Source organism: Amborella trichopoda, chromosome 13 (genome assembly GCF_054954075.1).
Source record: "Amborella trichopoda isolate Santa Cruz 75 chromosome 13, AtrichopodaSantaCruz75HAP2 v2.0, whole genome shotgun sequence".
Lineage (NCBI taxonomy): Eukaryota > Viridiplantae > Streptophyta > Magnoliopsida > Amborellales > Amborellaceae > Amborella > Amborella trichopoda.
Window position 1 is genome coordinate 8956761 of NC_142348.1, and position 25878 is coordinate 8982638.

General features: G+C 37.3%; 1 protein-coding gene across 8 annotated transcripts in view; it reads left to right on the top strand.

Annotated features, from left to right (window-relative positions):
• Nucleotides 1-249: 249 nt before the first annotated feature.
• The window catches only part of LOC18432502 (Ubiquitin-like superfamily protein), a 33521-nt gene continuing 7892 nt past the window's right edge, over nucleotides 250-25878 (top strand). Inside the window, exons 1-7 of one of the 8 annotated variants that reach the window (XM_011624443.3) lie at nucleotides 250-560; nucleotides 644-719; nucleotides 798-865; nucleotides 1088-1215; nucleotides 6802-7015; nucleotides 11782-11954; nucleotides 24202-24601. In XM_011624443.3, the coding sequence (XP_011622745.1) occupies nucleotides 558-560; nucleotides 644-719; nucleotides 798-865; nucleotides 1088-1215; nucleotides 6802-7015; nucleotides 11782-11949 (657 nt within the window). In that variant the 5' untranslated portion in view covers nucleotides 250-557 and the 3' untranslated portion in view covers nucleotides 11950-11954; nucleotides 24202-24601. Of the gene's footprint in view, nucleotides 561-643; nucleotides 720-797; nucleotides 866-1087; nucleotides 1216-6801; nucleotides 7016-11781; nucleotides 11955-12320; nucleotides 12464-14669; nucleotides 15201-19492; nucleotides 20141-24201; nucleotides 24602-25878 lie in introns of those variants that run through there. The other 7 variants (XM_020666201.2, XM_011624445.3, XM_020666200.2 and 4 more) reach the window with 7 other exon arrangements.

The window sequence follows — 25878 nt, forward strand, 5'->3', positions numbered from 1 at the left end:
AAGTCACCTTCACTTTTATCTTTTTTTAAATCGGCTAGTTGTGAATATGTCATTTAGTAGAATCAAAGTTTAAATAAATTTGTGACATTCACGAGAGTCAAAAGTTCAAAAAAATTTATTTTCGAACCCTACGACACACCCCTAGCCATTTAATTGGACTTTTGATACAAGCCATTTAATTTGATATTTAATAATGAGCAGCATATAAAAAGATTAATAGTCTTATATACACAACCCTTTTTTTTTTTCATGGGAATAACCTCTAAAGCAACTCTTTATCCTAAGGAAATACATACAGTATGCTCTACATATACGCGCTCTGTCAATTATGCGGGATAATCGCTACCATCCTTTTGCCTTTTCTTATTAGTACGATAATTACACACCTTGAAAAGCGACTTTGGCCGTCAAATATATCCATCGCAGATTTGCAATAAATTCACGTACCCTCTCTTTCTCTCTCTAAATTCCCTTCTTAATTCTCTCTCTCACTCTCTTCACTCCTTAAACCTCATCTCTCTGATTAATCAAGCGTGAGATGATCGAGCTTCTTCACAATGGTATTGTACCATGTCCTCAGCCTTCCCTTACTCTTTGAATTCATTATCACTGTTTCACTAAAATCATTGTTCTCTTTTTATAGGGAGAAGCAGAGGATGAATTCGAACCCTTGTTTGATTACAGTCGTGTTCAACCCCTTACTTTCGTCGATCTTGAAGGTACTCAATGTTTGTGTATCGATTCTAATTTATTCTATCCTTTAGGGTTTTTTTGTTTAATTTTTGGTGGTGTTATAGATGTTTCAGATTCACCTCCATTTACCATGTCAAAGAAAAAGAAGCCCACTAAGCCCTCCAATCCCGCTGTAAGTCAAAAATAGTTTTAAAGAAATTATATTGTTTCTTTTTTATAATGTTGAGTTTATGTTGGGTACCTTGGTTTAATAGTTTGAATGTTGTGTTGTTGGTAAATTTTGTAAGCTCTATGTAATTTAGCCAGCTTTTCTTCACTGAATATGTGATAATTCTTGGGGGTAAATAATTAAAGGTTATATTTTGATTGATTATAGTTGTTTGTTGATAAACAGGAGACAACGAAAAAAGTAGAAGTGGTTACTCTTGATGGTGAAGAAGAGGAAGATTGGTTAGCCCCACCTCCAAAAAGTCCAAATACAAAACACAATTTTGATGGGGACTCTCTCTTAATGGAGTTAAGGTATGTGTTACTAAGCCATGTGCTGATTTGTTTTTCAAGTTATTTATGTTACTTTTTATAATTAAAATTTTGATGTAATTTGTTTTTTTTGGGTAACTCAATGGGGATAACGAGCCCCTACTCGTTTTCTAAATTATTGGTGGTTTTTGAAGGTGTTGGGTGAGAATGTAAGCCTAGACCTTAGCTGGGGCGCTACCCCCACAACCCCAACCCCATTCTCAAATTTTGATGTAAACACTATGCATATACGTAACTTTTTAAGAATTATTGAGGGAGCAAAATATATGGATACCACTGTGTATATGTGTCTAGAATCTTATTTTTGGTGGAAAAATCTAGTGTGTTTAGGGTCAGTAGTGCAAACAATTAGCTGTACAAGGTCTGCCTGTTTGCAAATAGTAACCTTGAGCCCTTTTTCATTTGGGTTCTTAAATTGACATTCCCTTGTTAGAATTTGTTTGAGAACACTGGAATCATGTCTTTGGAGTTAGAAAGTTTAATACTTTAATTAATAATATAGATTTCTGTTTATCTTTTCTTATGGGCAAGAAATCTAGGCTTAAGCATGGGTTCTTACCAGTACAATAATTTACATGTAGGACTACAGGTTTTGAAAAACTTGCTTCACCCATCTTCCCAAACTCTAACTAAAGGTGACTTAACCATTCATCTTAGAAGAACCTGATTGATATGTCTCGAATGGGAAGGTTTTAAAGTCTGTAGGAGTTATTACATTACGTTTTGCTTCTATGTTCATCTTGAATGTTATAGCCTGCTCTTGCTTGCCATTTCTAAGAACTATAAATGATCAAGGTTTTCTTTCAAATGATTGAGTTCAAGCCAGTATTAAATAAACTCAAACTTGTTTATGGCAAAAATGCGTGACCTCTCAGAGCTGAATACTGAACTCTGAAAAACTTGGTGATCCTTTTGAATTTTCATGTGAAGTGTTCTAAAAAAAATTTAGAAGATTTGTCATGGGAATCGAACCCAACTCGTGAAATAAAGCGTATTACAGCGCTACGACTTTGAAACAACACCTTGTATTTCTCAAATTAAAACTAGAACATTTTATGACAAATTCTTGGATACATTCTGAATGTTTCATTTATAAAACTTGGCCGCCTTGTGATTTGAGTTAATTTGGCTGAGTTTTCCAACTTGACTTGAGTTTTCAACTTGACTCGAGTGTTTTCATCCCTACTTTGGGCGTTTGTCTTGTGTCGAAAGATCTCTTGGTAGGCATGAGTGCTCGTTGTTCTCATCATCTTTCATTGGGAACATTTGTGAAAGTATTGGGAATGTTTCATTTTCACAAATTCGATTCCTTTTTACCCTGCCTTTATATTCTCCAGTCAAGCCTGAATGGAGCCTCTACAAATATTGAGGAATTTGTTTTACGTTCCCAAAAGCTGCCATAAATTTTTTGACATGATCAATTTCATCTCCTTAGATGATCTGCAGGCTTTTATAGAGGTGTAAGTTTAGCCAAAAGCTTGTAAAGTTGTAATGAAATAGCTATGTTGTCTTGTTGTTGATACTAAACAGCATTTTGTAGATTATTGTTTAGAACTTGTTGCTGGTACATCCAACTGATAAATATTTGGGCCTTCCCGGTGCACATATGTGTTTGTATAAAACCTCATTGATAAGAATGTCGTATATATAGTTCAACTTAAAATTAGTGCATGCACTAGCCAGCTTTTCTCTTTGAATATTTGTATTTTTTCTGCATGGATACAAATAGTAATCTCTATTTATTTAATCTAATGTCCTTGCGTCACGCCCATGTAAATTAGAGGTTGAGTTTATTTTTTGGAGCAAGATGGATGCATGAATGGCAAGGCTAGTTCTATTAATTGTAGTCCAAATTAAAATTAATGCATTTCTCTTTGAATATGTGCATTTCTTCTGCATGGATACAAATAGTAATCTCTATTTTATTTAATCAAATGTACTTGCGTCACACTGATATAAATTAGAGGTTGAGTTCATTTTTTGGAACAGGATGGATGCATGAATGGCAAGAGTAGTTCTATTTAGGGGAATCATGGTATGATATGGGCGCAATAGTATTAGGAACCATTTACCACTAAAGGACCCTAAGGGATAGAAACATTAATTGTGGGATACTTTAACCTTGATGGTTTTTCTTAGAGAGAAGCACATATTTCTTATTGCTGTCTTTCTTAGAGCTTCTTTGTATGCAGCAAAATCCACTAGATTTTTGGTTGGACAGCAAAAAAGCTCATTTGAAATGTTTAATACATTTGGACATCCAAAGTTTTTGATAGACATTGAAGAAACTTGACCAAGGGGGTTAAAAATTCTGTTCAGATAGATTGGAGGATAAGTCAAATTTTTCTAGAGAAGACTTTTTTGGCTCCTTGCCAGCCTCCAATTGGACCAATATCTTCTTGATTGGGGGAACTTAATTCAGGTTAGAACCAACGCTCTTAGAGACCTCTCTTATTGGATGATTCTACCCCCAGAGAGACAACATCAGATGAATCAAATTGTGGGCCCAAAGGAATTGGAGCTCCAAGGAGAAAATTTGCAGAGAACCTCGAGGAGGGAATTACCTTCTCTCTTTCCCAGACAAGGACTTAACCCTTAAAGACCTAACCAATTCCAATCTATCCTTCAAAGGGGCGTGTCTTCACCTCAAATGGTGGATTGTCCAGGTTGTCCCAGCCCACACAGGGCACCAAAGGACTTTTGAATGCATATGAAACAACTTTGAGGATTTTAATAGAATAAATTGGCAATCCTTCAACTGGCACCTCGTAGGTTCCATTTGAGGTGATATAAAGTCTAGTGTGCTCTCGGTACAACTCTTGTACTTGGAACTTCAACAAAATATTTTAGATTCAAGACTTGAAGATACAAATCCAAGCTCTCTTAGCTCACTGTTACACCCTCAAACTTCAGTAACAAAGACTCAAATATCACTTGAAAATGACTCAAACTTCAGTGACAAAGACTCAAACTTCAGTAACAAAGACTCAAATATCACTTTGCACTGGGATTCAAAATGTTACTATGTACATAGACTAATGCATGGACAGCACATACAATTTCTCCATCAACTTATACATCATAGGACCGCATTACATCTCATTCTCCATGGCATAAAACATCCACAAACCACATATTTAAAAAAAAAAATCACAAACTGAAATTTACAGTAAAATGAGTGCTAATTATGCAAAAGAAGCCAAAGGTCAAACCCTTTGTGCCCGGATCACATGCGAATCTTTTAAGGACTTAATTTTATCTCGTAGATGATAGCACGTATGACTCAAGTCACACGGGCTAATCTCACTTACATAAAGGGAAGCTTTTACTCACTAATCTACCACTTGATTATGCTCAAAACGAGAGAGATGAACTTTTGAAGATGAAAACAGTGTAGTGAAGCCAAGTGCAAACAGCTTACATAGAACACATGATATGACCATGGTGTAGTGTAGAATGGTGCAATTTCTCAAACAATTTGCTCAAGAACTAGACTCTAGATAAATGGTACACAAATGGGCATGAAATGTTCATTTATTCACATTAAAAAGATGCTAAAAAATCTCAGAAAAGTCACGTGCTTGAATAATGGATAAAATGGTGTCTAATGAATGGATCTAAGGGCTAGACTATACATACCAAGTAACAAACATGTATAGTTTCAAAAGGAAATGAAGGATCATCAAATACTAAAGGTAATGTGATGGAGATGCTACTGTAATTGAAGATTTTCAGCATGCAAAGTATAGGAGAAAAGCTCAAGATGAAAGAGAAATGGTGGAGATCCTTACCTTAGATCTTGGAGCATAGTATGGAGTAGACACTTTAGAAGATAGCATGCACTGCCATGGTCATATGGCCTCACAAGCATGAAGAGAAAATAGAACGCTAAAGACTGGGACGTGGAGACCTATTTCTCTCTCTTTCTCGCTTTAAGTAATGCTTATAAGTGTATAGAGAAATGATGGTGAGCAAGGGTTTATATAAAGGTGTGGTAGTGTGAGTGAATAAATCTCAACCCTTGATGCTATTCATTTATTGCACATGAGAGGGCTGTGATCCTAGCCACACATCCATATCTAGACATCAAGATCAATGAATGTGATTGCACAACTTTATCACTCCATAAAACCCAAGATCAAGCCATTTTACCAAATAGTCATTAACCTGTAAAAGGTTTTCTCATATGCCATTTACTCTTTCCATAATTTTCCATCAAATACTTTTGAAAATAATGAAACACCAAAAGGTAGGGGCATGCCCTTATGGTAATTTGGAAACCTCATTTTATATAATACTCAAATTAAGATAATTCCTATAGATAAGCCGATCACAATGTGCCATTTAATGGATTTCACATGGGCTTAGCTAATGTGATTAAACTAGCTAAAAGGGTGGATCGATGTCGAATTTCCATTAAATACGTAGGGTTTAGATCAAAATATCGTGGTTAGCCCTCAACCCTAGGGAAAAACCTAGGCTGAAAATTTCAATCTCTCAAATCTGTAGTGTAAAATCTGATTTTCCTTTTATATCTGATCTGCTCAATCAGTTGATCATGCAAAATGACCCTACAACTGAAACTTGGGCTTGCTCAGATGTGTGGATGAAGAGAAATGAGGAAAAGGATTTCCATCGTCATTTTGTTTCAGAAGTGTCAAATTCGGTGAGTTGTGCTGGACTTGGCGGGCCTGTAAGAAACTCGCCAAGCTCCTAAATAGAGTTGTATATGCCCCTACCGAGTTTTTTTTGTCTCTTTTATTTATTTTTGGTTGGGAGGGTTGGCTGGCGGGTGGGCGGGCGGGTGGGCGGGCGGGCGGGCGGGCGGGTTGGGGGGGGGGGGGGGGGGGGGGGGGGGGGGGGGTTGTCGTTGGGGTGGGGGAGATGGTTTCCAGGTGAGGCCAAGTTCGAGTGACTTGGCATCTTTTGTGATCACTGCTATTGATCATGAAAACATGTGATGCTTTAATTTTGTGGGTCCTCTTCTTCCCCTGTACTCTAGTTCGTAAACTATGCATAAAATTATTCCAATGACACTTCCCTTCTGGAATTGATGTGACAAAAAGTTTAAGGGTACTAATGGACAGATATTTGATCATCACAAAGCTTTTTTATCTTGTGGTTCATGGTAATATACCATTGAATTGAAGAAATATTTGTTTTTCTTTATTTATTTTGACAAATTTAGGATTTCTTAGTTGATTCTGATCCTATAATTTCTCACCTTGGTCATTACACCTGCATGTTGAGGTAGAAAATTTAGCATCAATATAATGTTGTAATTCATAATATGCTGACTATAGAGATATAATTCTGGAAAGCATGAGTGAACCATGCAGCGGATTGAATTTCATGATGAGAGCCACTTTAGAGTGGACAAAAGTTCTTGAAGAGTTCAATCTCTGAAAATTTGTTCATATGCATTCTCTGCTTTTCAAAATGGCCATAGTGGTATTCTAGCTTCCTTGTTGAAGCAGATTAAATGTTTGGAGCTGTTATTTTTACAGTTTGCATGCACCATGATCTGAACTGGTCTCATCATGAAGAAGTCACTTTGATGATCTGTAGGTTGAGGAGGCAAGAATTGGCATCTTTGGCTGCCCAATCTGCTGACGAAGTGTTGCGTAAGTTGGAGGAATCTGCTAGAAGCGAACTTCATCATTCTTTTGAATCTGGCCCAGAACCACAAGAACCTTGTTCACCAAAGCTTCCTAAAGAGAGGGAGAAAGTTGTGATTGCTGTTCAAGACAAGGATGGATCAAAACAATTTCGTACGTACAAGGTATGGATTTGATATGTTGCCAGTGTTATCTTCTATTTTGAGGTTGCATTTGAATTGTCTACATTATAACTTCACCCATGTGGTTTTATGAATGTCCTGGCAACTAGCTGATGCACCTGCAATGAATAAAATAGATTGAATTGTTGGGTTCTTCTTGGTTTTACTAATGAGAGAGGATGTCATTGTTTTCTTTCAATAATGCATAGATATTTCTTTAGTTTTGGAAATTATATTAATTTATTTTGCCTTTTGCAACTGGAGTTTACCCATTCATGGTGCTAAGCTTCACAGTATGACCTTATTCTTGTATTCTTATTCTATTGAAATCTTCAAGAAGATATTGTCATAATACAACTTGTTGAGCAGAATTTTTGGCTTTTGGTTAATTGAAACTTTCATTTACATACGAAACTTAACTGATGCATTCTTCCCATCGTACCTGCCCAAAGCCACTTGCTTTGACAAGGTATGCTTTTTATGTGCTGCTATTGTGCTTACGCGTGGAGCTAAATGTCTGTTCACTTTCTACCCCCCACTCATGTTTGGATTCCTGAATACAAGTCATGACATGTACCTTGCATCTGGATCATATCTTTTGAGCTTTAGGTTTTAGTCCAATTTGAGTTGGCAGTCTTTTTCCCCATGCACGCACCACTTAATCCCTTCTGTTGTTATCTACTTCCTATTTGTAATTGAGTTTTTTTTTTTTTTCTCTGGCTGCTTGTCCTTCAGGACTGTTTCTCATTCTAGGTCTCTCCTTGATGGATTCTGCGTGGAAAAAGCATGAATTCAAGAAAAAGGTGCACGCTTGTAAAAAGCATATTTATATAAAAGATACTTGACACATGTTATCATGACTGGACTGGCCAAACCTTTGATGGGACTGGTCCTGACAAAACTGTCTGCCATTGAGACTAGTCAGACTTGATTTCTAGAATAAGAAGTAAAAAAACAAAGAAAAAAGGGCAAAAAATTACAAATACAAATTGTGAAAATGGGAAAAGATTTGCCCAACCATGATTAGCTTGTCCAATCGTCCCAACTCTAATCATCATCATTGTTTGAGCCTTATCCCGACTATTTAGGATAGGCTAAATGAATTTTTTTCTTCCATTCTGCTCTATTAAGTGCCATAACCTCAGTCAGACCATAACTCACTATATCTTTTCTCACTACTTCCATCTATGTCCTTTGAGGTATTCTGCTTGTGTTTTTAGAGCCTCCCACTTGAACTGATTCTATCTGGTATTGTTCTAGGGCGACGCTGCACATGACCAGATCATCTAGGTCTAATTTCCCTCGTTTTATTGCCTATTGGAGCTACCCTTAAGTTCCTTCAGATGTATTCATTACTTATTCTATCCTGTCTTGTATTATCACTTATCCATCTCAACATGCGGATCTGACCACCCTTATTCTATGGATATGTTATTTCTTGACTACCCAACGTTCCGTCTCAAAAAGCATGGCCGGTCTTATAGTCGTTCTTTGGAACTTCCCCTTCATTTTCATTGGTATCCGATGATCACATAAGACTCCAAAAGCACATGTCCACTTCGTCCACTACAACTCAAATTCTATGAGTAACATCTTTCTCAATCTCTCATTTCTCAGTTCTTTGGGAGGATATGGATGGACTAGTCCTAGGACTTTTTTGGGAGAGACTTAAATGGTCATGTATTACTACACCCCTTAAAAAAAAAAGATCTGATACCAAAAGTACATTAAGAAAGAAATGGCTGAAAAGTGAGAGTCCCTTTAAACGTTAGAAGCCCACACATAGACAGGCACAAACATACACACAACACATGGAAAAGGATGTGGTCACCCTAGGGTTGACACTGCAGCTGTCTGTCCTAGGCTCAAAACCCATGCTAGGGGGTTCCTTTGGATCCCAAAATTTGGGCATGACAATCATGCTGTCCTTCCCCTTTCTTTTCCCCTCCTCTTCTCCAAAAAGGAAAAATGAGAATTCACGCCTTAAAAGTGCCTAAAATGATTTTGCCCGAAGATTGAAAACAAAATGTTCCTTTTAATATATTCAAATCTCTGTCCTAAAGAACTCAAAATAGGTATTTTTTTTTAATTGTTCATAAGCAGATGGTGAGACCATCTACAAAGTGAAAATTTGGGGTCAAACAATGCCCCCTTAAGCGTAGATAAATCTGGCATTAAAATGGATGGTTCATATGGCTCATCTTCAATTTACTTTCTTTCTCCTTTAGAAAGCCATTTTCTAAGTTATTGTTTTAAATTATGTTTGATCATATTTGCCTAGTTCTAACAATGTTATTAGGATCAAAGTTACAATTGAATGGGTAAGAGGTTTGGTCCAATCAACAATTGATCAAATCGATTCGACCAAATTTTACAAAAAAGGAAAGAGAAATAGAAATAATAATTTAAAATTAAAAATGCATTAAAAAATTCTTCAAACTTCATTTAGCTGGTCGAAACCGTTTGGTCCATCTTTTGCCTAAATAGGTCAAATGATGGTTTTGACTAGTTTCGACTTAATCAGGGTTTTGCCTTTGACCACACCGGCCAAGGCATTTGACGGCGGTTTGACTGGTTTTTGCCTTTGACCAGACCGGCCATGGCATTTGACGACAGTTTGACTGGTCAAACCACTGGTTCAGTCTGGTTTTGATAACTATGGTTTATAAGAGTGTGTGCAGAATTTAAGGTCAAGCAAATGGCCCAAACATATATATATATATAAAGCTGGGATTAGCCCACGATATATATATATATATATATATATATATATATATATATATATATATATATATATATATATATATATATATATATATATATATATATATATATATAAAGCTGGGATTAGCCCACTAGCTCATATGAACGTATGAGCCCAACAGCATAGATTGAATTTGAGCCGATCTGATAGTCACGACCTCATTTCGTGTTTGAATTTTAATTTTTTTTCTACAAATCCAAATCACTTGAAATTTTAGGCGTGTGTTCTTCTCATCAAGGTGCACCTAATAAAAATATATAAAACATTATTCGTGAAAAATAAAATGATCAAAATACCCCCAAAACTTTTCGGGGGTATTTTGGTCATTTTATTTCTTGTAAAATATTTTTTTGATATTTTTCAAAGATTCAACTACTTTTGATGAACTCACTCGTAAAATTTCAAGTGATTTGGATTTGTAGAAAAAAAATTAAAATTCAAACACTACCGGACATCCGTGATCATCAGATCGGCCCAGATTCAATCTGGGCTGTTGGGCTCATATGTTCATATGAGTTAGTGGGCTAATCCCAGCTTTTTTCATATATATATATATATATATATATATATATATATATATATATATATAATTTTCTGTGAACAAAAAATATCTGAGAAATGGTGTGGAAGATGCTTGAACTTGAAATTTGATCTGCATGTGTAAAATCACCTGAAAGATATTGATCCAAATGATACTTGCTGCTTGGCTACATCCCTTTTTATTAGACTTGGTGCTTGGGTACTTGGATTGCAGGTACAATTTTTTTCTTTCTTTTTAATTTCTTTGATTAGCAACTATGTGCACGTCCCAATTTTTTTTTGACTCTTCTCCCGTTCAGATATACTTTGCAACTCTACTGTGACTCTTCTCGCGTTCATATGTAGACAAGTTGGAGCCCTTCTTTGTATATGGATCTTGCTTTTAGATGTCATTCGAAGTTCTCTCTTGTCACATTACTTCATTTCTGATTCATGGAGATTTAGGTACATTGCCCTAGAAAGTTTGTTCTTTATATCATTTGTTTTCATGTGAAAGTTTGTTCTTTATATCATTTGTTTTCATGTGCCTTCTTGATTCCATCATGTTTTTCTGGCCTATCCATTGGAAAATGTGAGCCCACCTCCTAAAAGGAGGTATCGAAATAGTGATGGTAAGATGCAATGCAGGAAGAGCTCAACGCCCTTGAGCCTTACTAAATTTGGGTGTTAGTTCTCTTGCTGCTTGGAATAAGGACTACTTGCAAGTACATATACGAGGCTTTGAAGTTTTTCAGAGCTCTATAATGCTTATTTACAAGATTTACTAGAAACATAGCATCGCAAATTTGACAACTATGTCCGTGCCCTTGCTGACGAAATTGTTAGGCTGTGTTTCTGCATTTGATTGATGCACTGTTAGGCGTGGTTTCTAAGCCTCAGTTTCTTTGTAGTCTTCTATGTTTCTATGTTTACATCAGACCTTCGTTGCAGATGTTTGGTGATGTTGTAGTCTTTTTCTGATTTGGTTGATGGCTGTTTCTTGTCTCAAACAATCTCCTCAAGCCTTATTTGAGAGAATGCATTCGTAGTCAAACTTTCCTTTTTAATAGTTATAGTGTTTTATGCTCTAAATCTTTATATTCAAGCTTTTCTGAGTTGTTGATAAACTAAATGCATCGTGTGCTCTTTGCTTTCAAATATCTTCGGGTTAGTGCAATTGGGAGGGATGAAAGGAGCAAAGGAGAGGGATTCATGTATTCTATTCAGGGTCTGGAAGTCTGTGTATATGTCGGTCCTCATGTTTTTCAGGGACTTGTACATTTGTGTCTGTTATTTTTTTATTATTCTAATTAGGTCCTCATGTTTTTATGCCATTTGGGTCTGTTTATTAATTTTTCTATTATTCTTGTTAAACTTGGACTCCAGGGTTGAGATGAAGAGTTTCACACCAGAGTGCTATGATCCGTGAACCTATTTTTTTTTCCTGTTTCCAAGTTCTTTTGGTGATGAAATCCATTTTTTGCAGGATGACAAATTTGCGAAGCTATTTACGATGTATGCTGCAAAAGTAAATGGATGCTTGGAAAGCATGTCATTCTCTTTTGATGGGGACAAAATTTCTCCGACTGCTAGCCCCTTTTCTCTTGGCATGGAAGACAATGATATCATTGAAGTCCACATTAGGCGTCAGTAAATCAGGTTATATTTGACACTTGTCTTCTTCTGCTTTTCATGTGTATGTTACAGTTTTTGTTCATTGTTCTTGATAACTTTGATCTTACTTAATATGAATCATGCAATCTAAAAGCATAGTAGCTTTATGATTGATCCCAAATTAAATTATAGTTTCGTGAAGCGTTAAGGTCTAATGTATCCCCCAGCATGTAGCAGTGAGCATACTCTCCACCTTCCTTTCTAAGTTCTGTTGAGTTCCTGTTGGATTATTCTGACTTTTACATAACTTTCTATCCATTGGTGTTGGTTTTAACTTATAATAATTTTCTTTGGAAAACCGGATGATGCGATTAGTTTCTGATGGCATTCTAATAATGGAACTTGTTCTAGAAGTCATTGGATGAGACTCAAGAGAAGCATGAAGAAATACTCATATGCAGGAGTAACTATTGTGGATGGCTGTAAATAATAGATCCTGTAAGGTTTTTAATTTTTCAATAGAATGATAATGCTGCTTCAGATCTTCCTATTGATAGATACTCTTGTCCATGATTGTTTCACAATAATAGATTCTCAGAAATTGGAAGCCCATCATTCATTCGCTTTAATGAGAAATTTGTCTAGCATCTTGATAGTATCCTTATAATCAAGAAACTGATGGCGTTTCTATAGTTGGCTGATATTAGGGTTAAAAAGGTGATGAAAATACATTTCTTTTTCTGTTTCTCTAACATGAATCTGTATTCCTTATAAATCTGGTAAGAGAGAGAGGTTGTGGCCTGAACTGAGTAAACCAAGGGACATGTTCAGGAGCTGGCATGTTGGACACTGTTCAACTTTCTATTAAGAAGAAAAGGAACATAGTCCTTTAAGGTATGGATAATGTTGAATTTGTCCGCTGCTGTAGGTTGAGTGATCTGCCTCTCAGAGGTGTTCATCTGAGAGGAACCTGTAATGACGCCCTGGGATTGCTTAAGCCTTAAAGGAGTGATACAGTGTCCTTTTGCCCTGTATCTGACCATATGCTGATGTTCCTATCCATGGTAACTTTTCAGAAAACAAGTTAGATGTTCCTGGGTATGAATCCAGCTAGGGAGGGCTGGCCTCTTTTCATTTTGGGAACGTCCTGTCTAATTTTAAGGTTCTGGACAATGACTTGGAGAATAGTGAACGTTTTATGAGATTAAGGGATGGTTGGGGTATATATTTCAGAATAATTGGTCAATCAGCAACTTAAAGGATGGCACAGAAGACGATCATGATTTGGAGGTTCCTGCCATATTAGAGGAAATAACCACAAACTTGAGGCATTAGATAGAGTGGCAATCTGTCAATCCAAGGCAGGAGGATATTAGCTGGAGGAAGAAATCTAGGAGAAGTGACTGAAGGATGAGGTTATGTGGATAAGTGACTTCCTTTAGATTTTAAATGCGTCGGTGTTGTAATTTCTTGGGAACAGTGAGGTGATGGAGAACAATATTAGGAATGATATTTGCATGGCCAATGTGGATTTGTGGGCGTTTTCCAAAGGTTGTATTTCACCAATAATATCAGGTGACTGAAAATTGATGTAGGATCATTATATGGTGCATCTGGTAGAGATAAAGCCTCGGTTCTGAATAGGTTTTATTTACCATGAATTTCTTTGGGGGTGCTACGATATTGTGAAAAGTGTTTAGTGGAATTATTTGAGTTCCATAAGAAGGCCCAGCTCAATAAATGATTGAATAATAGAATACAATTTCATGTACATCAATCCTTAGAGCCAAAGGAAAGGAGGATACTTGGGATTTCAGTTCCATTAGCCTAGTTGGAGGCATTGCCAAATTTTTGCCAAAGTGTTGTGGAAGATGCTATGGGAGACTTTAGGGTTTCTCTTCTTTCACCCCCTACAGGGGCCCTTCATTCAAGGAAGGGAGCTTTGGGATGGTGGATGACATGGTGTTGCAACAAAGGCTCAATCAAGGGATATAGACAAGGTTCCAACTATGTTTTTTGGGTTTACCTAGATTAGCTGCTCGGGAGGATGGGTTTGGGGCTTGCTGAAGATATTATAATGAGAACATGAATTGGGATAATATGTCTGATAAGTATATAATAACATGGTAAAATAGGAGGAATATGCAGGCAATCCTCATTTAGCATAATGAAAGTTCAAAGCATGCTTCTGAACTTACCCGATTGGGAGGGAAGGAAGCGGGAGGGAGGGAAGAAGGAGAGACTTAAAGGTCAGACAACTTGCTATATGTCAGTTACCAAAGGGTTCTCGAAGGAATTGAAGGGGGAATCAAGGGGTCCTCAGGTTGGTTATCTATTATGCAAACTGGATGTCCTAATGGCTCGTTTGGTTGGACTTGGTCCATCTCAAGGACTTTCGGCCAACTTGCTATAGGTTAGTTACCAAAGGATCCTCAAAGGAATTTAAGGTGGAATCAAGCATCTCCATGATCTTATAATGCCCTTGTCTAATGATGGACTGCCATTTTGTGATACCAATGCCATCTGTTTGGACACCTTCATGATGATTCCTTTGATTCTATAATATCCCTTGAATTTTTGCCTGCTTGCAATAGAACTAAGGTGTCTGCAATCATTACAGGCTTCGCATTGTTGTATTCATTTCATCTAATAATCCTTGCAGTTTAATCAGCATATGTCAACTAAGGGTTTTGGTCTAGGGGTTCTGTGACTCTTTGTCATTATTTTCTAATTTCAATAACTTTTCGTTTTTTATGATAGATCATCACTTTCACAAAACGGAAGAACTAGAATCTTGAAAAGAGAAGAAAAGGGGACTTGGAGTGATTTGATTTCTCGCCAGGAGAGGAAAAAGATAACATAAAAAGGATGTTAATTGATCTTATCTGCTTGTATCCATGAATTCATCTGTTTGTTGTGTTTAGCATGCTTTTCCCAGTGGATGTCACGGTGTAGTCTGCTCTACTGCAGGTTTATGCTCTTTTTGATCAGGTGAAAGTAAAGTGTTTCAGTTTGAGAACATCAAATTTAAGACTCACTTTTTAAACTCTAGAAGCAAATACAAGGACTTCAACAATGACAATTTTGGAAAGGCTTCTAGCTGCATCCAGAGGGGGTGTTTGTCATTTTTGGTGGGCACTTTGTACTTGGGGGCAGCTTTGGTTGCTTTTAGTCCTATAAAGGTCACAAGGTTTTGGCAATTCACCCCTAACAATGCTATTAGTTGTGGGGTACTGAATGCAGGGAACTTTTAATTTTCATTGCTAAAATACATGCTCATTGATCCTCACCTTTTAAGTGTAATATGTACATGTATGTATGCACGCATGTCTATATAGTATTTAGCCGACCCCAATTAGTTGGAAAAAAGTTTTGATGATGATGATCTATATAATATTTCTTGACATCTCCCTTGTGTGAATTTTTCTAACCTGCGCCAATATTTTGGAACCTAAATGCCTCTATCCTTTAGCAGCCATTTTTCCATGGTCATTTATCATGGGGTATAATGAAAAGTTAGATGCATTTGTTTGGTGCTAACTCACCTAACAATTAACAGTCTTGACTTACATGGGGAGGTTTTTGTGCGTCAGCCGATGCGACTATTAAAATGCGCTCTCCAACTCAGAACCTATCCCATGTATGGATCTTGGATCCAAAATTTTATCGGTCCATGCTATCGACAATGATCGAGTCTTCAAAAAAAAAAAAAAGAAAAAAAAAAGAAAAAAAAAAGAGAGGAAAGAACAGATTTTTACCCTTAAAAATAGTCTCTTAAATTTTCTTTCAACCATTCTTTTAATTCTTCACAGGTCATTAGATCTGCACATTTTGAGCCCCAAAACAGGGATCTAAAGTGGCATTCATGCCCTAAATCTATTAAAACTTACTTGTGGACTGAAGACGCATTGAGAACCATAGATGAGGGAACAAGATCTGTACAATGGGAGGTAAAGGATCGAGTTCCTAACATGGAAGGATGCGATCTAAATTTGTTTTGGATCGACTGATAGAATATATCGGACTGAATCCATCAAGCTTAGAATTGCTGATCGTGAAGATTACTTAACTAGTGTACTTTGTTTCGGGAACAAATTCTATCGAACAATTAATTTTCTCTGAATTCAAAAATAAAATTATCACCTTGAAATACTCTCTTGGTTTTTTGTTATCATTGGAGTGTGTTCTACATGCGAGAGGTGAAACTAAAAACATAATATGAGAATTCAAGCCTCAAGTCTTCGTGCACCAAAAAAGCTTCGGTGTCCTTGACCTTGGTGATATGGTCAATGAAAGGGGAATATGGACATTGGGGGCTTTTGCGATAAGAACTACATCGTCTCCAACTTCTTTGGTGGGGAACATCATGATCGATCGATCTCTCTCTCTCACATACACACGTACATTCACTGAGTGCTGAGAGTAAACTATGTAACTCCCCTTTTGGAGGTGAACTGAATCTGGAGAAATGATAGAAATGGGGAACGTAGAGGAAGCTTTTCATAGAGGCCGTCATGTCCTCTCAAAATAGTGAAAGAACCTCTCTTTAGCTATCAAAATTCGTATAATACACATCCGGTATGTGGCATAATATACACCTTTGGTCATTAATCGAATTTTATCAAGTTCAATAATGGAGGTGAACCATGTTCTTGGATGAATCTAGGTCCTTGGAATTCTGGTATTTATCAACCATCCTCGAGGATGGACGGTCGAAGCTGCATTAGTGATACACATGCACAACCTGGATACAGTATGGTACTTTATTTGAGGTTTCCCATTTCATTGGCGTGTTTTCTTTAATCTTTCACCAACATCATTCGAATTTTTATTCTCAGAGATTTTCTTGTAGGGATTTTTGGCACTTATTATTTAATTTCATGTCAGATGCAACTTTTGGCTGGAATTTTGGCCTTATCTAGTGATCGAAATTTATATATGAGAGCGAGAGAGAGAGAGAGAGAGAGAGAGAGAGAGAGAGAGAACTTTGGCCTTTTCTAGTGATCAAAATATGAGAGAGCGGGAGAGAAGTTGCTTATATCAATAAGAAGAGATAGAAGTTGTTGGCATTGGATAGTGGTGAGTTGTGCAAGTAGAAGTTCAATCCCATTTGAAAACAGTTGCTTTGGAAGCTCCACCATGTGAAGCAACAACCATACAAAGGAGGAGGAGCAAAATGAAGCACTAGAATCAACAGAGGGTGTTGTAACAGCAGTTGCTTTGGAAGCTCCACCACGTGAAGCAACAACCATATGAGATTTTGGGTGCCATGCTGGATATCCGATTCACTAAAAATATTTGCTGTGGTCATGGCCCACTCCACCACAATGATCACAAGTGGAGGCAAATCTTTGTTTTCTACGACCAGATGTTCTTGGGTTTTGAGGTGGACGAACACGCGAAGCTGCTAGGGCAGTAGCTTGTCAAGTAGAAGCGCTAGTAATTTGGAGACTTCTTTGCCTTTCTTCTTGCTGAACTAAAGAATAAACTTTGTTGATGGCATGGGTGCCATGGTCAGGATCGGGGTCCTTAACGTTTCAAAAGTCTCATTAGAGTCTTAAGAAATTAATAAACACGTTCAGATTGTAGATGGGCCTGCAACTCCTTGCTTACTCCACATGAATAAGATATCATATTGTGTAATAAGCCAACTCGTCCCACAATGTTTTTAAGGATGTGTAGTAAGCACAAATCGACAATTGTTCTTGTCGAAATATGGCTATAGACCGCTTCAATTCGTAGATTCTCGGACCATTTCCTTGAGAGAATCTATCTTCATTTCCTTGAGAGAATCTTCAAGGTCTAACTACACCTCACGGGGAGAATTAACATAACTCACGCTGTTGCCAATGTCAATAGAAACACTGTTGAGCAACCATGAAATTATCATATTGCTACAACGTTTCCAAGCCATAACTGTGAAAGGTGGAGAATTTGGTTTCTCCAAACTTTCATCAACGAAACATAGTTTATTCTTGGCTACAAGTGCCACTTTAATGACACGCTTCCAAGTGAGAAAATTGTCACTAGTAAGTTGTTGTGATACTAAAATTATACTAAGATTATCCGAAGGGTATAGGTAGAATGGTGAGGAATAATCGAAGGCATAGCTTCCTCCAAGCTCATCAACTGTCCTGCTGTCGACGCCATTGTTTCCAGGCATACCATGATTTGCTGGTGTCGTGTTGTTCTCGGAAGAGTCATTGTCTGTAGATTTGATCAATCAACAAAAGAACACAAGGAGGAGCAAATGGAGCAATAAAGTCAACAGAGTGTAGTGTAACAACTTATCATGGTATCAGAGCAGTAACCCAATTGAACCCATACGCAGTGTGTTGTTCATTCCTTATACTTTTTGCTTGCCTTGTGTTCCCTTGTTGATTGATCATGTCTACAGACTATGATTCTACCAAGAACAATACGACCCCAACAAACCATGGTATACCTGAGAACAATGGCGTCGACAGTTGATGAGCTTGAAAAAAGCTATGCCTTCAATTACTCATCACCATTCTACCTATACCCTTTGGATAATCCTGATATGATTTTAGTATCTCAACGACTTATTGGTGATAATTTTCCTACTTGGAAGCGTGTCATTAAAGTGGCACTTGCAGATAATAAATTATGTTTCGTTGATGAAAGTTTGAAGAAACCAAATTCTCCACCTTCCACAGTTATGGCTTGGGAATGCTGTAGCAATATGATAATTTTAAGGTTGTTCAACAATGTTTCCATTGACATTGGCAACAACGTGAGTTGCGCTGATTCTGTCCGTGAGGTGTGGTTAGACCTCGAAGATAGATTCTCTTAATGAAATTGTTCGAGAATCTATGAATTGAAGCGGTCTATAGCCACATTTTGGCAAGAACAATTGTCGGTTTGTGCTTACTACACATCCTTAAAAACATTGTAGGATGAGTTAGCTTCTTATACAAAGATGTCATCTTATTCATGTGGAGTAAGCAAGGAGTTGCATGCCCATCTACAATCTGAAGGTGTTTATCAATTTCTTATGGGTCTAAATGAGACTTTTTGAACGTTAAGGACACAGATCTTTTGCTGTAGAACCCATGCCAAATATTAACAAAGTTTATTCTTTAGTTCAACAAGAAGAAAGACAAAGAAGTGTCCAAATTACTAGCGCTTCTACTGGAGAAGCTGCTGCCCTAGCAGCTTCGCGTGTTCGTCCACCTCAAAACCCAAGAACATCTAGTCGTAGAAAACAAAGCTTTGCCTCCACTTGTGATCATTGTGGTGGAATGGGCCATTACCGTAGCAAATGTTTTGCATTACATGGGTATCCAACATGACACCCAAAATCTCATATGGTTGTTGCTTGACATGGTGGAGCTTCCAAAGTAGCTACTGTTACAACACCATTTGTTGTTTCTACTACTCCATTTGCTCCTCTTTCTTCAAGTGGGACTAACTTCCAGTTGCACAACTCACCACCAGCCAATACCAACAACTTCTATCTCTTCTAAATGTTGATGGACAACTCTCTATGGCAAACTTTCCAGGTATACAACAGTGTAACTGTGCATCCCACTCTCCACTTACCTCTTGGGTAATTGATTCAGGTGCTTCCAACTGAGGACATGGAGGCACTACTTGCGTTCGGTCTAGATTTGTGGTCAAGACTGATAATGTGGCCACAAGCTACTTTGCTACACGGAAGAAGCTTTCTCCAGGCAGGAGTTCCTGGCGGAGTTTGACTTTGTGTTGGAGTCAAAGTATAAGCCAAGAAGAACTAACCAAGTAGCAAATGCCCAGGAAAGCTGAACTTGTTGCTTTGAAGGGGGAAGAGCTAGCTGCCATTTGCAGAATACAAGGGACCTTGCCTGAGAGGGGAAGGTTTAGAGAAAGACCCCTTCTTGGTGGCCCACCTCACATCCAACTTATCCTTTCTTTCTCATGCTACTAAAAATTCCAATGCTAAACCTGTATGCCTTCCAAATGGTACTAGCATGCCTGTCACTCATACTGAAAAGTCAATTATTTCTTCCACTATTATGTTAGATGATGCCCTTTGTGTACCATCTTTCAATTTTAATCTATTCTATATCAGTAAGTTAACTGAATCATTGAATTGTGTTGCTATTTTATTTCCAACATTTTGTGTCTTTTGAGACCTGAAAACGAAGAAGCTGATTGGATTGGTTGAGATGAGAGATGAGATGTATCACTATGTTTAGCTAAGGGAAAATAAATAAGTTGCACTCCCTGCCCATCACGTTTCTTGCTCTGAACTTTGGCATCGAAGATGAGGACATCCATCCCAACATAGTTTGGCTAGTTCATCTTCATCTCATTTGGATATTTTTCCATGTTTTGTTGCATCTTGTGATGTATGCATTTTAGCTAAACCAACACATTTCCCTTTCTTTGCTAGTTTGAATAAATGCTATTCTCTTTTTGAACTTATTCATTGTGACATTTGGAGAGGTTACCCAACCCCTTCTCGTCCAGGTGCTGATTATTTTCTTACCATTGTAGATGATTTTTCTAGATGTACATGGATATATTTGATGAAATTGAAATATGAAACGTATCCTTTCATGAGGAACTCTCTTGCCATGGTACGAACTCAGATTCATTGTCATGTCAAACAAATTAGAACATACAATGGGATTGAATTTTTATCTAATTTCATGCAAACTCTTTTCCATGAGCTAGGCATATTACACCAACGAACATGTGTCAACACCCTACAATAAAATTGCGGAATGCAAGCACTAAATCTATCATAGAGATAGCACGTGCATTGCGTTTCCAAGCCAATTTACCAATTGCTTTTCGGGGAGAATGTGTTCTGACGACTGCAGACTTAATAAACCGAATGCCTACTCAAGTTCTTTCTAGCAAAACTCTGCATGACATGCTTCTTCAAAGCGAACCTAAATATGATAACCTCCACGTATTTGGATGTCAATGCTACACTCATAACGATGACATTTAAAATAGCAAGTTCAACCCTCGGGCAAAATGTTGTATTTTTGTTGGTTATCCACTTGGACAACAAGGTTATCGAGTGTATGATCTTAGTTCTAAGAAAATTTTTTCTAGTAGAGATATCATCTTTTATGAAAATAATTCTCTATTCAAAACACTTTGCCTCTTAGAAACCATGCTTCCCTCTGTTTTTCCTAACACTCAATTTGATCGAGTTGCTGATGATCTCGTTCTACCTAGACATTGGTCATCTCCATCAACACAAATACCACCACCTACACAACTTAATACACCGCCCTTTGTTGATCAACAACAAACCGATAATCGTGTTGCCTTATACCCCTCCTCATCAACACCACCTGATAACTTGCTGCCTTCCATATGACGCTCCCAACTGACCTCTCACAAACCAACTTATCTAAATGATTATGTTTGTAGTTCTGCCCACGATAGTTTGCTCACTTTCATCCCACACTTCCATGCAGTCTTCTTCAGGGCTTGTTGCCCTAGGTAAACCCTACCCTATTGCCACCAATCTTCCTAATGCTAGTTATTCTAGCACTCACAAAGCTTTTCTTACTACTGTCTCTTCTCATAATAAACCTTCCAGTTTTCGATAGACCGTCCAACATTCTCATTGGAGAAATGTCATGTCAGCAGAACTTCAGGCTTTTGAAGAGAACAAACTTGGACCCTACAACCCTTGCCACTTGGTAAGCACCCCATTGGTTGCAAATGAGTCTACAAGGTTAAGTTTCGGGCTGATATATCTATAGAGAGATACATGGCACATCTAGTTGTCGAAGGTTATACTCGAACTGCAAGACTCGATTACCATGAGACCTTTACATCCATCGACAAGCTCGTTACTGTGTGTTGTTTACTTTCCATTGCCTCTGTAAGGAATTGGCTTTTACATCGATTGGATGTCAACAATGCTTTCCTACATGGCGACTTAAATGAGGAAGTTTACATGACTCCTCCATCCGGTTATACCCGAAAGAGGGAGACCCTCGTTTGCCGACTTCGCAAATCTTTATATGGTCTCAAGTAGGCCTCTCATCAATGGTTTGACAAGTTCTCCACCACTCTCAAGCGAGCTGGTTTCGAACAATCGATTGTCAATTACTCTCTGTTTACATGCTCCCATAGTCACCACTTTATTGTAGTACTTGTTTATGTCAATGATGTGATTGTTATTGGCAATGATACTGACTCCATCAATCGTTTGAAATCCTACTTGAATATGAAATTTCACATCAAGGATTTGGGACGGAAAAATCCTACCTGAATATGAAACTGGTTTTCTTGGATCCAAACTAGTCCAATTTCCCATGGAGCAAAATCTTTGGTTAAGGGTTGACAATACTGATGTTTTAGATTACCCTGGTTCTTATCGTTGTCTTGTGGGAAGACTCATTTATTTGACAATTACACACCCCGATATCACTTGCTCGGTACATGTGCTTAGCTAATTCATGTAGATACCTCGCAAGCCACACCTTGATGCAGCTCAATGCATATCTCTTCTGACATTGCCCTTTTGATGGAATTATGGAAGTGGATACTCTCCTTGGTCAATCTACAATGGGCTGCTCGTCAAACGGTGGACTTCTCATTTGCTTAATGGTTGTTTTCCCCATTTACAAAAAAAGGTATTCATTCGGCTATGGAGAACTTCAATGGAACATGTCCCTTGGTATATATGGAGAGAGAGGATCTTTAGAACCTTTTAAGACAAGATTTTAGACCTTTCAGATATCAAGCAGTTCATTCTCAATTCATTATATAGCTGGCTACAATTTATGTATTGCCTTTGGAGTATTACCAGAGCATAGTTGAAATCTAACCTCCATATAGAAATATCAAATGGAGTAGGCCTATCAGATGGATGGCACTACAAGAACGATGGGTAATGCTCAATTTTGATGGTAGTGTCACATAAAGAGACTCTCGGGGAGGCTGATTGTGGGACTTTACAGGCAATATAATATGAACTTATAAGGGTATTTTTCTCGTTCTACAGCCAATGACGATGAACTTATCATCCATGATCACTTTGCGGCGGCGTGGTGGGGGTGGTGGTGTTAAGAGTGGCCCCGCCGTCTATAGTGTCAATTTTCTCACAAGCATCACAACTTTATTTATATTAAAGAACCTTGTAATCTTCGATATGAGTTTTGTAAGATCCAAGATTTTATAGTTTACTGTCAAAAAATTATCCTCCATAATCACTTTGCGGACCTCACCATGCTCATTGTTGTTGGATCCTATTTAAGAGCAGCCCCGCATTCACTTAATACAATAGATGCTAGGGCAACTCTAATTTCCATGAGTCTGTACAACATGATGAAGTGATAACCGAACCTAGTCTTCTTTGGAAAAGTCCGAGGTTGGAAATACTCCTAAATATGAACACACACCTAGTACGGTTCCAGAAATACTTTAACGCCCTTTTTGCTTCCTTCCAATGATTTCTTACAAAAGCTCAGAATGCTCAAAGTGTGAGCCTAGCAACCTGTCAATAAAATATGAGGATGACAATGTTGAATATGGTCTCCGCACTTTTACAGTTCATGTAATTGTTTGTCACAGCTTGGACCGCATTATAAAGCCAATGCTATTATCTATGGCACTAAAAGAGATATCTACAATATTATGGTTTGTCTTCTCAAACATCAAACAGCCTAAACCATTCACAAATAATGCTTTTTCACTAGACAACCATGATATTAATTAGACATTCATCCTTCATGTTACTCCAAATCCATAAGTTGATACACCTAATTCACCATCGATGCTACTCCACTCTTTGTCCAACAATGGCGTCCTAAGCTTTTCGTACTTGGGCGCCACGGAGCCATTAGGAGCATAGTTTATTGCATGCAAAATTAGTATTTAAAAAAAAAAAAAAAAAAAACACCTGAACTATAGCATCTACTTCACCTTTTTTGCATGCACCTCAAAAATCTATGGGAGCTTCCCCTTCCCCTCTTTCCCAGTGTTAGATGAGTAGACTTGAACACGAATAATGATAAATACAATGTATCTGTTCTTCCTTTCTTTGTTTTCTACTACCATACTATATATTTACTTCCAACTCCTCACACTGTAATGCCTAGCACTCATCCTTTAATATTTTAGGATTGAACAAGATGCCCTTTGAACTCCGCCCATGGTTTAGCACGAATAAATGAGCCTGCACACGAGCTTATGACCACTTAAATGGGGCCTTCTCAATCATTTTTCTTTTATTATTTTTATTTTATTTTTTTGAGAAAATTAACGGGGGCTTCACAAATATTCAAATTATATTTTTACTTTCTTCAACTGCCAGCTCCTTGAGTATTTCTACCCACTATTGTCACATATCTCCATGATAGAGTGGTGAAGGCTTCATCGACTTCCTTTTCAACTTCAGCCACATCGTCTGCTCCAAAGTGGTCATTGTAGTCCTCAACCACCATGTTTGCTACAAAAGGATATACGATTTTGATGGACTTTGAATAACTTAAATCACGGAAATAGACAAATGGGATAGTGCGATTTGTAATTTAGTTCAATGAATTTGGCTAGTCAACCATGAGAGAGCCACGTGAGGCACAATGTTGAACAAAGATGTGTAATTGGAGTTTTATGTAATCATCGTATACAATGATGACAATAGTAATAATAGTAGTAATAATAGTAATAATAACAATAATAATAATAAAAAGAAGTTCCGACTTTCGTTTCAAGGTTAGTATTCCATGACAGAACTCTTATCATGTAGAAATTTGCTTCTCCCAATCGTTGGTATTCTTCTAGTTTCGAAAAGTCAGTTCTACAGACAAGTTCAATCATTTGGAAATTCACACACTCTCTCTCTCTTTTATCATTTTAATGATAATTCCCGAAAGCACTCTTTACTCTATCCTAAAGAGTGAGTGTGTATATTACTTTTCCAAAAACCAGTTGTCATACACAACAACTCAAATATGTTGTGATCCATCCGCGTATTGTAAATGAAGAAGCTCTGGTGAACCTTATTTCTAATGTAAAAGAAACTCGTTTCCAAGTTGAGGCTCAATTCGAGTAATTTAAGGAGCCAAGATTTGGATGGGATCTGGATCCCTTTAACTAGGGATCTAGATCCTTAATTTCACGGATTGAGATCCTTAAATCAAAATGCCCTAAAATTGACATCCCTTACCCCAATGCACAAAATCGACTTTCCAGATCTGGACTGACCATTGTTTGCAAAATCCCCCGATCTAACGGCTAATCGCCCGGTTAGATCGGAACTGGTTAGTGGCCGGTTCCGGTTTTGGGCAGCTAGGGTGATCAACAGGTATTAAAAAAAAAAAATTCAAAAAAATGTATATAAATTCTTAAAAATAAAAAAATTGATTTGTAATGCATTTTAAAATATTCTTTACATTAAGGTAAAGATTAAAAATTGTTTTGGTCATTAATACTTGCTTTTATATTTTTCCATTTTTTTAAGAAAATTTTACAAATAGCCCTTGGAAAATATTAAATGGGTTAAAATCCATTTTTTCATTAATTTTCAACTTCATTTGAATGTGTTTTGTTTTAATCATTTTTTATATGCTTTTCATATTTTAGTAGATTTGTTTGTATTTTTTTTTAATTTTTTTTCAATACTCCTATGACGTTGGGACTTGTCCGGTTAGAGCGGTTGAATCGACCTATTTACCGGTTAGATCGCTTCCAGGCCCATGTTAGGTTAACCATTCCGGTTCGATTTTGTAAACATTGGGAAGAGATCCCGGTAATGATTAAGACCATGGCCTTCAAAGATATTCTTCTCCTATAATAGAATAAGGGGAAAACAAGAGCCTTTCTATTCCTCTTGCTATTTATAACATTTTAGCATGAACACTCATACATCTTTAATCAATGACTATACAATTGGTCTCGCTAAAAAGACATGCCTTGTTTTTTTGGGTTATAGAAAAAAGACAGGTCTTACAATGGGTAAGGGATGTTGGTTAAAAAATCACTGTGTATA